We start from the raw sequence: 12,920 nt of genomic DNA on the forward strand, positions 1-12,920 counted from the left end.
ATTTCACCGATTTCTTTTTTAATGTGGCTACTATAAAATCTTAAATTACATATGTAGTTTGCATTGTATTTCTATCGGACAGCACTGTTCTGAAGGGTATTGTGGCAATGTGGTTGGAATATATGAATCTAAGCTGTCTTAAAGGGTGAATAAGAAGGAGCTAAGCATGGAAACGCAGGAAGGGTGCAAGTATCCATGTGGACAAGTTAAAACTGGATCCCTATCTCACACCATTCACAAAAAGTAGCTCTAGCTACATTAGGGATTAAATGTGAAAAACAATTTCTGTTTTTGAAGAAACTTTCTTTTTTTAAAAAAAATTTTTTTTAGTATTTATTTTATTTTTGACAGAGAGAGAGCATGAGCAGGGGAGGGGCAGAGAGAGAGAGGGGGGACACAGAATCTGAAGCAGGCTCCAGGCTCTGAGCTGTCAGCACAGAGCCCGACGCGGGGCTCGAACTCACGGACCACGAGATCATGACCTGAGCTGGAGTCGGACACTCCACTGACTGAGCCACCCAGGCACCCTGAAGAAACTTTCTTAATGATTTTTTATTTAAATTATTTAAGAATAGGGGGCACCTGGGTGGCTCAGTCAATTGAGCATTCGACTTCGGCTCAGGTCATGATTTCACGTGTCTGTGAGTTCGAGCGCCGCATCGGGCCCTGTGCTCACAACTCAGCGCCTGGAGCCTGCTCCAGATTCTGTGTCTCCCTCTCTCTCTGCTCCCCCCCACCCCTGCCACTCTCAAAAATAAATAAACATTTAAAAAAATTTTTTTAATTAAGAATAGGCATTAGTTGGTTAAGTGTCTGACTTCAGCTCATGTCATGATCTCACGGTTCATGTGTTCGAGCCCTGCATCAGGCTCTCTGATGTCAACACAGAGCCAGTTTCAGATCTTCTGTTTCCTTCTCTCTCTGCCCCTCCCCTGCTCATGCTCTCTTTGTCAAAAATAAGTAAACATTAAGGAAAAATTAGCATTTTTTTCACAAGTTTCAAAACCCAAAAGCAACAAAAGGTACACAGTGATCTGATCTCCAGTCACCTCATTCCACTCCCTGGAAACCTCTGTTAATCTCTTTCCTATGTATCCTTTCAGACATACTTTTAATGCTTTCAAAAGCAAATACAGGGGCGCCTGGGTGGCTTGTCTTGTTAAGTGTCCGACTTCGGCTCAGGTCATGATCTTATGGTTTGTGAGTTTGAGCCCTGCATCAGGCTTTGTACTGACAGTGTGGAACCTACTTGGGATTCTCTCTCTCTCCCTCTCTCTCTGACCCTCCCCTGCTCGTGCACTGTCTTTCTCTCTCTCTCTCTCTCTCAAAATAAATAAATAAACTTTAAAAAAAAAAAAGGGGAAAGGTATGAATGGATCTCTTTGTGATCTCTGGGTAGAAAGGATTTTTTTTTTAAACAAGACACCAAAAGAAGAACAAATTATAAAAGATTGGTAAATTTAACACTAAAACTGAAAACATGAGAAGATACCATAAAACAAAATGAAAACAAAAGGCTCACACTGGGAGAACATAATTGTTACACAGGTAACTGACAAAAAACCAAAAAAAAAAAAAAAAAAAAAACCCAAAAGATTACTAACGGTAATATAGAGACAGCTACATATTAATACAAAAAATTAAAAACTCAACAGAACCATAGACCCAAGTAATTCACGGGAGAATCCAAAGTGGCCACTAAACTGATGAAAAAGATGGTTTATTCTCACCAGTAATCAGGGGAATGCAAATTAAAACCGTAATTTGATGAGTGTGTTTCACACTCATCATCAGATCAGCAAAATTTATTTTTTTTAACGTTTTATTTATTTATTTATTTATTTATTTATTTATTTATTTATTTTTGAGACAGGGAGAGACAGAGCATGAACAGGGGAGGGTCAGAGAGAGGGAGACACAGAATCTGAAACAGGCTCCAGGCTCTGAGCTGTCAGCACAGAGCCCGACGCGGGGCTCGAACTCACGGACCGCGAGATCGTGACCTGAGCCGAAGTCGGCCGCTTAACCGACTGAGCCACCCAGGCGCCCCCAGATCAGCAAAATTTAAACATCTGACAAGACCCAGTGTTGGTGAGGATGTGGACAACCAGGATCTCTTAATGCCCTGCAGCTGAGAATGTGAGAATATAAATTGATACAACCACTTCTAAGAACAATGTGGCAACAAATGGCAAAGCTGTGCATAACCATAGGGGGCAGCCCTGGCAGTTAAAGATGGGGAGACCCAATCTGCAACTCAGCAATTCCAATCCTAAACATGCAAGTTGGCAAGATTCCACATGTGTGCACAAGGAAGTATGTATGGTCAAGAATGTTATAGCAGGACTATTTATAGTGACAAAAAGAAACAAACTAATGGGATGCCTAGGTGGCTCAGATCATGATCTCAAGGTTCATGGGTTCGAGCCCCGAACCAGCTCTGTGCTGACAGCTCAGAGCCTGGAGCCTGCTTCGGATTCTGTGTCTCCCTCTCTCTCTGCCCTTCCCCTGCTTGTGCTCTGTCTCTGTCTCTCAAAAATAAATAAACGTTAAAGAAAAAAATTAAAAAAAAAAAAAAAAGTAGATGCATGTCCATCAACAGGAGACTAGAGATGGAAAAGTCTTCCAGCCCTGAGAAAGTGAAGGGAAGTCATTTGTATCAACACAGACCTGTCTCAGAGGGTGAAGTGATACAAGTTGCAGAAACATGCAAACTGCACGACACAGTTACATAAGGCTTAAAAACACACACTATATACTACCCAAGGATAAAAAAAAATTCGTGTGATCACAGTAAAAGAAATACATGAAAATAATAGAAACCAAATTCAGGATGACAGTTATGGGAGTAGAGGAGGGATCGTGGAAGGATTTGTAAAGCTGTCGCTATATTGAGAATATTTTAATGGCATTATGCAATTCATTACACCTTTTGTCTGTCCCAATGATTTCATGATAACTCACGAAGAAAGATTTCTCTCTCCTCCGATTACCGTGAGAGGTGTCCCGCTCCATTCCCTCCTCAGTTTCAAACTTGCTTCTGTGCCCACCTCTCTTTCGAAACAGCTGTAGCCAAGTTCACGGGTGACCTTCATGTTGACCACCAAAGTGACGTCTCTTCCCTTGACAACAGGCAGCAGAGCAGATGGTTCCTCCTTCTTGAAACTCTGCCTCTCCACACACCCCCATTTGCCACTCCACTCCCCACCAACCCCTTGCCACCCCTGCCTCACACACTGCATCTTTTCTGTCTCCTTAGCTGGCTCGATCCAGGGACCCCTTTTCCTCACCATCGACATCTCCTCTTAGGTGATTTCCCCTAGTTCCGTGACTTTCAATGCATCTGTATGCTCCCAGATACTTCCAAGTGTGTATTCCTGACCAAGATACCCAATAGCCTATTTGACAAATCCACTTGGATGCCGAGTAGGTAGGATGAACATATAATTTACCATCCAAACACTCCTCAGAACAAAAGTAGAACCACAGACATAACCTGAACTGTCCCCGGTAGACGATGTTAGTCTACATTAATGTGGTAGTTCAGTCCCAACATGTTCAAACTAGAAATCTCCAGTCGGGCGCCTGGCTGGCTCAGTCGGTGGAGTGTGCAACTCTTGATCGCGGGGTTGTGGGTTCAAGCCACACGTCGGGTGTAGAGATTACTTAAAAATAAATTAAAAAAAAAAAAAAAAGGAAAGAAAGAAAGAAGGAAGGAAGGAAAGAAGGAAAGGGAGAAACCTCCGATCTATGCTAAAATCTGTCCCTTACTCTGATTCCCATCTCCGTGAAACCCATTTTCTCAAAACAGAAATCCAGGAATCTGAACTATGAACCCCACCATCATTGAGCCTTTCCTTTCCATCATGTCCCATACAATCTATCCACAGAATCTACAGCATCTATCTGCAAAATACCCGCACCCCCTGTGTCTCTTGCCTGCTAACCCACGCTTGTCCCTCTACATTCCGTTCTCCACACAGCAGCCAAAGAGAGCTTTCTAGAACTCAACATCAGACCACGGCACCCCTCACTTAAAAGCCTTCCACAGTGAGTGGATTATTGCCATCCACAACAACACAGACGAATGTCACAAACAGGAGGTTGAACAAAAGAAGCTAGACCCAACAGAGCAGACCCTATAATTCCTTCATATGAAGTTCAAAACCAGGAAAGACGAATCTGTTCCTGGATGTCAGGAGAGTGAGTACCATTTCTTGATGCAGGTGCTGGTTGCACAGGGGTATTGGGTTCATGAGAAAATTCATTAAGCTCATGTACAGTTGAGACTTGTGCACTTTGCATACCATATTTCAACACCAGATTTTCACTTGTTTATTGTCTAGATCACTCCACCACCGGATTTAGGCTCCGGTGGGTAGGGATCTTGTCTGCTGGCTCACTGCTGTCTCCCCAGAGCTTGACTCACTGCTGGACACACAGGCTCTGACAAGGACGTGTAGGGGGATACAGTCAGACCAGCAGCAGGGAGAACCTAGGAGGTGAGGGCAGGTGACCCGTGGGAGTGATGACCAGATCCAAAGCGTGGCTAAAGCCAGAATGGAGAGGAGGAGAGAGCGGAGAAGGATTTAGAAGGTGAAATTAAGTTGGTAGACTGCTGATTTAACTTTCCAATTACTTCTTACTCCAGAGATAAAAACAACACTCTCTACAGCGACCTTAAAGCCTTAACGCCATCGGTCTCCAGTTCCCCTCTGACCCCTCCCCACCCCCACCCCGCCCCAGCCTTATGGATCTCCTGCTCATCCTGAACCTTCTGAGCATGCTCCCACTTCTGCCCTTGCTCCTCCTCTGCCCGGGAAGCTCCTCCCTAAGATTTCCATGGTGCCTGCCCTCCCCTGCTTCCAGTCTCTGCTCCCACACCACCTATAGGGGAGGCCTTCCCTGCTTCCTTTCTCCCCATAGCCCTTGTCAGCCTCTGACACACCATCTATTTCACTTGTTTTATTTACTACCTGTCTCCCCACACTGCCGGTTTGTTAGAAGCAAGAGTCTATCCCAGGCACTTGCTCTTAACCAGTGTTCTTCAGGGTTGCAGGCGGCCACTGCAGAGACACCCTGCGCTCACAGACAAGGGCCCACCCACGTGGACACCCCCGCTGCCCCCAGCCGGGTGCCAGTGCCGCGGTGCGCCCAATCACTCCCCCCAGATCTGGGGCGCTGACAGCCTCCAGCTGGAGCCAGCGCTTCCTGCAGCCTGCCCCCCGGCTGGCGGGCGCCTGCTCCTGGCAGAAGGACCCGCATGTAATTAGAAACTCCAGAAGCTCCCTAATTGCCAGTTCTCCCAAACTGGGAGGCCGGCGCTATTTCTGAGCCGCCCTTGTTGCCAGCTGCTGGAGGTCCCTAGAGGGGAAGAGGCTGAGAGCAGAGCCAGGCTGGCGTGGAGGCGGCCCTGGAGACGGCTGGCGAGGTCAGAGGGGACTGCGCGGAGAAGGGCGGGCGAGTGGTCAGAGGACAAACGTGGCAGAGAGGGCTGCCTGCCCTCAGGCACCAGCCGGGTGCTCAGTGCAGCCTGTGGCCTCCTCCCACCTTCCTCCGCCCTCCTGCTCCCACTCACGCCCAGAATAGTGACAGCAAAGCAGCCAGGGCCATTCATTCTTTATTCGCGTGGCATAAAAATCATTACAAAAACTTTACAAAAGAGCCTTAGGGAACTATCCCCCTCCTCTCCCACTGCAGCCCCTGAGACACCTGGGTAGAGGAGGGAGCGGAGGGAAGGAGAGTCCTGGCAATGTGGGTATGTCCAAGGAGCGGTGGGGGGACTGAGGTGACACAACATCAGGGTGGGCGGAGGGCTGAGGGCCTTGGGGAGGTTAAGAGCGAAGCAGGGACTGGAAGGCTCAACTCCCACCCACACAGTGGGACAAGGCTCCACCCCCAGGGTCTGTCAGTTCTCTCCCCAGCCAAGGCATCCATTCCCTCCTGTCCCCACCCCCCCTCTGGTAAAACAAATGTGGAAGTGCCACCGCCAACTTAGGGAATAACCTCTCTCCCTTCCTGACAAAAGTGGATCTCTCTAGCTGCCCCTCTGCCCAAGCCCCAAACAAGGACAGCCTCCTAGCCGCTTTGGAAGAAATGATGTGGGATCCAGGCCCATGATTCCCTGGCGCCCGCCCACATCCTGGCCCCACCCACCCCAAACTCCCCGAGAGAGGAGAGGAGCGGGGAGAAAACAACTCCTCTCCGCTCCCAGACCGCCCACCCAGACCCCTGCCCTAATCCACGAAGCTGTTTGGAAAGAGTCTCAGGAGTTGAGAAGTTGGTCCAGGCAGGGACTCAGGATGCTGGCAGCTGGCCTCTCACTTGGGGCTATTAGGCTGGGGGTAATCCTCCTCTGAGGGGGGCGCAAGTTTCAAGTCAGGGCCAAAGGGCTTGTCTCCACGGGGGAAGGCTTTCTGGTTCAGGAAGGAGTCCCTGTCGTCCGGGGAATCCTGCTGTTCCTTGCGCTCCCACTGCGCGCTGGGGTTGGGGTTCCTCACGCTGCCCACGAAGAGGGGCATGCTTGTTGTGTCCTCGAGGATGAAGAAGACAAAGGGGCGGTTCACGATGAAGGAGGAGAGAGACATGCGGGACATGGCAGTGCCGGTTGCCGCGGCCGCCTCCACGCCAGCCTCGCTGAGCTCCAGAGTGGACTGATGCTGCACGCTGGACACCACCAGCCTCTGGTCAGAGATCCCGCGTAGGTCTGGGGCCTGGAACAGTTCCTGCAGGCCTGCCCAGGGCAGGGGATTGCTGCTCAGAGCTGCCTGCTGCCCCCCAGGCCGCCTGGGCACCCGGGAGGGTGTCTGGCATCCTGGCCAGGGAACACCTCCAACCCACAGGTCCCCGGTTAACTCTTATTTAACCTCCAAGTATCAGCTTAAAAGTCCCTTCCTCCAGGAAGCCCTCCCTGATCCCCTGCCCCCAAATCCAGTGAACTGGAGAGAAGCCCCTCCCTCTTTTCACTCATACTGAATTGTAAGTACCTGATTCCTTATTTGTCCACTCCATCTGACGGAGCTCTTGGTACACGGTGGGCTCCCAGTGCCTAGTACAGTGCCCCTTGCAGGACAGCCAGAAAGGCTCACATGCCACCCAGGCTCTCTAGCGGGGATTCTCTGCAATGCTCAGTCTTGGATGGAGCAGGTCCTCATTCCCTGGGCCACCCCAGCCCACCCCAGGACAGATGGTCCAGGGGCTCATAGGAAATGCTCTTGCCTCCCGAAGCCCCAGAAAAGGCTGGGACCCAAAGCTAGGGTACCCCACTGCCAGCTTGGGGTGGGGGTGGGGGTTCCTCCTCACCCACTCTGGCTGTCCCATGCCCTAGCCTGACTTAGGGGAGGCTGTCCCATGCCGTAGCCTGACCCGGGGGAGCTGTCCCATGCCCAGCCTCCTTACCCAGCTGGCTGAGGGTGGCCACCAGGTCCAGCTGGTATTTCAGATGCAGCTTAGGCAGCTGGACCTTGGTGGGTTTCTCTCGCAGTAAGGGCTGGTGCAGGATGTCCCAGCTCAGGTTGGCCAGCACCTGGGACACGTTCCACTCAAAGTGGGTCGGCATAATGACCACAAAGCTCATGTTGTTCTTAAAGGGGAAATGAGCCACCTACGGAAAAGGAAAGGCAACAACGTGAGGACCAGTAAGCGCCCAGACCCGATGGGGTCTGGGCCAGCACATGCTGCTGAGACAGATGGACCAGGGGTTCCAGGCTATTCTTCTCAGGTTGTGTTCGGCCTCCCTGAGCCTCCATTTCCTCACTTGTGAAGTGGAATAATACTACCTGCCCACATTGCAGGGTGATGTGTGACACACACAGAGAGGAGAGAGAGAGAGCCTTTTAAAGCTTCTAGCAGAGGGGCATTTGGGTGGCTCAATCAGTTAGGCGTCCGACTTGGGCTCAGGTCATGATCTCACGGTTTGTGAGTTCAAGCCCCGCATCGGGCTCTCTGCTGTCCGCGCAGAGCCCACTTCGGATCCCTGTCCCCCTCTGTCTCTGCCCCTCCCCTGCTAGCACTCTCTTCCTCAAACATAAATAAACATTTAAAGCTTCTAACAGAGTATCGGCACATAGGCAGTGCTCAATAAATGGTGACTTTCTCTCTCTTCACCTGCTACCAGTGACTTGGGTTGAGAAAGGCCCCCGTGTCGGCCTCTCAGTTTCTCCATGTGTACAATGGCCTGCGTTGTTCATGTCCAAACCACCCTGGGTTCTGTAGAGGAGCCACCGCAAAGGGTGGTTCCCTCCCCACCCCCCAACCTTCAACAGTGACTGCCCGGGTGTGTATGTGGTTTGAGGTAAGATTTCATGTCAGTGGGGTTTCTGCAGCTACGCAAGTGTGGAAAGCACTGGGCTCGATGGCCCCTGGCAGCTGTGACCCCCTCAGGCTCCAGGCAGAGCAGCCAGGGAGCAGGAGCCCTGGCGGGGGGGCGGGGGCAGCCCCACCTTTGGCTGCCCAGGGCCTACCTGCAGAGTGCATGAGGAAGAGGAGGCCCGAGGGCCAGGAACAGAGGCAGAGGGTAAAGGAGGAGGGGCAGGACACAGCCTAGAGAGCAGGAACAGCACGAAGGGCACAGGTGGGGAGGTGAACAAGACTGTCTACCTGTCAGGGTGGAAGGGAGAAGCGGGACGCTGCTCCAAGGGTCCGCCTCAACCACAGGCCCACAGCCCCTCTCAGGAGGGCTAACAGAAGCAGCTGAGGTCTGTGCCAGGCCGTCTTGTGAAACTAACCAACACTGCCGTCTCTGCCACAGCTCACGGGCCCTGGGATCCACGCTCAAGCCAAGAGGACCACATTTGGGCCAGAAGCAAGGGAGGCCTCACCTGAGACAGCTTGGCATTGCACTCCATGCGATCAGAATGTTCCAGCAGGATACTGACAAATCCATCCCAACCAGACCCTCCTTTCTCTTAAGGAGCACTGTGACAGCCAGGTCACATCGCCCAGGCTTGGGGATGCTGAGGCTGAGTGGCTCTACAGCTGTTGAGTGGCCCCTGTGCTGCCCAACAACCCATGGGCCTTTATAATAAACCCTTATCACCAAAGATCACCTGGGTTTCGACCCAAGGCCCCTCCTCAAAGAACGCTCCCTGACCACTGTATCTAAAATATCTTCCCCAGCCACCGATCAATCACTTTTTTTTTTTCCTTCGCAGCACTCACCACTCTCTGAAACTATGTTTGTTCGTGTACTCTGTATCTTCCCTCCCGAGAGCGGGGACCAGATCCCCCTTGTGCTCCCGGAGCCTAGAACAGGATCTGGCATGCAGCACATGCCCCCACATACTTTTGCCAAATTAATGAACTTCGAAGAGACTGGAACCTCAGTCCCCACTGGGTCAGGGCACAGTGAGACCTTCCAGAGCCACCTGTCTCAGCGACAGGACTGCAAGGAAGATGGGCCACAGCTCCCTCTACCCCTGTGCCTGCTCCACAGCCCCGCCCCCTCCTTTCCCCGCCTCCCAGCAGTCAGGCCCAGCCTGGGTGGGTGATCAAAGGTGACCTGTATCTCAGGCTGCTCCAGCAGGAACCAGCGCAGGGGATACGTGCGGGCTTGCATCATGTCCACTGGCACCGTGAACTCCTCATTCAGGTGGAAACTGTCTCTCTGGGTGAGGCTCGGGTCGAACTTGCTCCTCCAGAAACCTATATCCAGCAGAGGGCAGGGGCCACATAGACTGGGACACCACCAGCCTCTTCCCTATTCCACCCAGAACCCGTTCAAGGGACAAAAGGTAGAGTCAAACCCCCAAGGGACACTGTGCCAGTGCATACCCAGCTGATCTAAGGTGTCTTCCCTGTAGCATTTTGGAAATCTGGACTTGCATTCTTCCCATGCCCTGCCATGCTCCCAGGAGCGTCCCACCTGCCCCCCCACCCCCACCTGGCCGATCCTTTCAGACTCAGTTTCCTGCTAGGGCACAACAGCCCTATCCAGTTCCTGGCCCCCTCTTTGGCAAACCATCACCTGTTTCCCACCCTCCCCCAAGCCACAACCCAGAGATCTCCCTGCCTCCTGGCCCAGCCCTGAGGAGAAAAACCCTGAGGACAAAGGTTTTGCAGCCCAGCTCAGCCTACAGGGCAGGGGTACCAGCTGAGGGGTGGGGGACCCGAGGAGAGGACAAACGCACCCTGGAAGTGGATGGCATTGAGGAGAAGCAACACTGTGTCATCTGGCAGCTCTGAAAGGAAATCCTCAATCTTCCCCTCTGTGGCCTCCTTCACCCATTGGTTGATGTTCACCAGATCATCCCTCTTCCTTCCTGTCAGGCTCACGGGCTTTGCGCCAAAGAGCTGTTCTGATTGTTCCAGGAAGTCTTCTTTGATGGGAAATCCTACACAGGAGGGGCCACAAGCTGTTCCTAACCCTAACCTAGGCCAAGCCCATCTCCATCAACCCCGTTCAGCCCAGGGCACTACCTAGGGAGCTCCAAACCACCAGCACCTACCTTTCTGCAGGTACATTCTAGCAGCCAGTCGGAATGCCCCAGGGCCCAGGTCCTGGCAAAGGTGGCTCAGCAGGTGGGGGAGGCAGTGCCCTGAGTCTGCGTGCAGCACCTGTAGTAACTTCTGCAGCGTTTGGTTCTGAGCCCCTGGAGAGGACCACATCAGCTGTGGCCCAGGGCCGGGGTTCTTTCCTGCCCTGCTGCCCACTCTAGCCCCTGTTAAAACCCCATGGTGAGCACGCCCACGGCATCACATTCTCCTCCCATATCCACTGAACTGGTCTGAATGACAGTACTCCCTAAGTTTTACTTTCATCTCTGCTGCTGCCGTCTGGGTGACCTCACCTCATCCAAGTTGTTTTCCCTCTCTGAACCTCAGTTTCCCACCATGAGAGCATCCAGTCCAGTGAAGACATCGTAGCTCTCAAACCCTTGCATAAAAATCACTGGAAGCATATCCTTAGGCCCAATCCCTGGGAATCTGATTCACAGAGACTAGAGGTGTGCCAAGGAATCTGCATTTTTACCAAACATCCAAGTGACCCTGATGGAAGAAGCACCCACTAGTAAACTCTGGAGTATGGAGTTCCTACTGGCCTCCCAGCTCTGCTGGCCTGGAGAGGTCACAGTACCTAGTGCCAGGTGAGACAATGCCAGGGCCACACTCAGAGGCGACAGGATGAGGTTGGGGCTGGTGCCCCTTTGGGCCACCAGGGAGAACAGATCTGTGGTGAAGGCCATCATGGCCTGGGCCAACTTGCGGGTCTCCTCTGGGGTTGGGGCTCCCTTGCAGTCTCTTGGGGCCTTCTTCAGGGCAAAATGGCCACTGGGCTCCTACAGGGACAGATCAGAGGGTCAGTAGGGCCAAGGGGTCTGCTCTGTGTTGCAAGATCCCTTTCATAAGCCCTGTGCCTGGGAACAGCAGGGCTTCGTCCCAGTCCTGACAAGAGAAGGAGAGTCACGTGGGCAATAGCCTTCTGGGGACCCCGTCCTTTCCTTTCGTCCCTCCCTCCCACCCTCTCCCTTTAGGTCTCAGCCTCATGACCACGCCCCCGGGTCCCTCGCCCCTGCTGATTGGCCCTCCTCCCTCGGACCCCGCCCACTCTTCCCCCAGCCCCACCTGGTTGTACCTGGTTGCCCAACTTGAGGAGGATAAGCGGGGGCAGCTTCTCCTGGGCCGGCCCGCTCATTAGCTGAAGAAGGGAGGAAGCGAATGGAGCGGGACCCTTCCCACACGTCCCCCACCCTGCAAGAGCCACAGGTGAGGCCCCTCAAGGCCTTCCTCCCCCTCTCGCCCCTCACTCCCCAGTACCTGCTGGTCCAAGGGCTCCATGGCACTCGCCGCGGAGAACTGTCGAGAAAGGGATGAGGAGAGGAGAGGGAACGCCCTCAGAGCCAAAGCCTCCCTCGACTCAGCCCCCTCCTCTTCCCGCCCAGACCCCCCCCCCCCCACACACACACACCCGACCCCCGGCGTGGCCCCCCCTGCCTCCCCGCCCCACCCTGACCGAGGCCCAGGCTCACCACCAGGCAGGGGCCTTGCAGGCAGGACAAGCCAAGCAGCAGGAGCCCCCGGAGCAGCAGCGCCATGTTCCTGTGCGGGACAGGGAGCCTGCGTCCCCAGCTCGCCCACGCTCCCGCGCGGGATCCCACCCACACGTTGCCTGGCCTGGCAACTCCTGAGCCTCTACGCTGAGGGTCAACCCAGCAAGCGCCTGCACACCCACCCGAAAACACACTCGCCCTGGTTTCCATCTCTCAGGGGTGGGGAGCTCCCCCTAATTGCTTTTAACCCCTTCTTACTTTCCGGTTTTTCCCATTTCGTGCACTGAAAATGTTCAGGTTTATAGGGGAAATATCGAAACAAGAGCAGTCCTCATTCTTCAAGGCCCCATGTTGTGAGTCAGCCCTGGTTTAGAATCCACATCCTGCCTCTTCTCAGAGGACCCGAGATAGATCTCCCTTACCCCTCTGGGCTTTGCCTTTTCTTGTCAAATGGTAGCAGAAGTCCCTACCTCCTCCCACTGTTTATTGTGAGGACCAAAATAAGACCGTCTTTGTGAGTCCTGATTACAATGCCTGGCACTCAGTCACATGGCTGCTGTCGGCCTAGCCCAGGGCCCCTCTTCTGGGAAGCCTGCCCCGAAGCCTCCTCCATACTGGGGCCCCTTTCCCAGAGCTCCTATCCAACCTGCTGTCCAGTGGCCCACCTTTTCTGGCTCGTCTGGTCTTGACCACCAACGTGGACAGGCCCGTGAGGCCCTGAGGTCTCAGCAGCGTTGGTGAGATGGGCTGGAGAGCCACGTTGTTGACCCAGCAACTGAGCCCAATGAATGGCTCCCAACAGAGCCACCTTTGGACTTACGGGAAGCACAGGCCTCGCCCCCCACTCTGTCCAGGTCAGCTCCGGGAAGCCAGGCTGGCGGGTGGGGATGGGCAGGTCTAGATCTGTCCCAGAGCGGGTCCCACACACTCCAA

General features: G+C 53.3%; 1 protein-coding gene across 2 annotated transcripts; it reads right to left on the reverse strand.

Annotated features, from left to right (window-relative positions):
- Positions 1 to 5,608: 5,608 nt before the first annotated feature.
- SERPINF2 (serpin family F member 2) lies at positions 5,609 to 12,368 on the reverse strand. 2 transcript variants are annotated; one of them, XM_042917023.1, is made up of 10 exons: positions 12,246 to 12,368; positions 11,967 to 12,036; positions 11,755 to 11,793; positions 11,573 to 11,635; positions 11,075 to 11,276; positions 10,446 to 10,589; positions 10,128 to 10,331; positions 9,500 to 9,642; positions 7,399 to 7,603; positions 5,609 to 6,733 (listed from the first exon to the last, which is right to left on the reverse strand). In XM_042917023.1, the coding sequence occupies exons 1-10, from the start codon at positions 12,260 to 12,262 to the stop codon at positions 6,321 to 6,323; spliced, it is 1,500 nt and encodes a 499-aa protein (XP_042772957.1). In that variant the 5' UTR covers positions 12,263 to 12,368; the 3' UTR covers positions 5,609 to 6,320. The 2 variants fall into 2 exon arrangements, with proteins under 2 accessions (XP_042772957.1, XP_042772956.1); XM_042917022.1 differs by lacking the exon at positions 12,246 to 12,368 and having other exon boundaries at positions 11,967 to 12,221.
- Positions 12,369 to 12,920: the final 552 nt, after the last annotated feature.

Source organism: Panthera leo, chromosome E1 (assembly GCF_018350215.1).
Source record: "Panthera leo isolate Ple1 chromosome E1, P.leo_Ple1_pat1.1, whole genome shotgun sequence".
Lineage (NCBI taxonomy): Eukaryota > Metazoa > Chordata > Mammalia > Carnivora > Felidae > Panthera > Panthera leo.

What these genes read in the sequence shown, in the direction of transcription:
- SERPINF2 (XM_042917022.1), bottom strand. Translation starts at nt 12,197, where the DNA reads ATGGAAACCAGGGCGAGTGTGTTTTCGGGTGGGTGTGCAGGCGCTTGC. An exon ending in TCCTCAAGTTGGGCAACCAG is followed by an intron (nt 11,277 to 11,572) that starts GTACAACCAGGT and finishes CTGTCCCTGTAG; the next exon opens with GAGCCCAGTGGCCATTTTGC. An exon ending in CAATGCCATCCACTTCCAGG is followed by an intron (nt 9,643 to 10,127) that starts GTGCGTTTGTCC and finishes TGCTGGATATAG; the next exon opens with GTTTCTGGAGGAGCAAGTTC.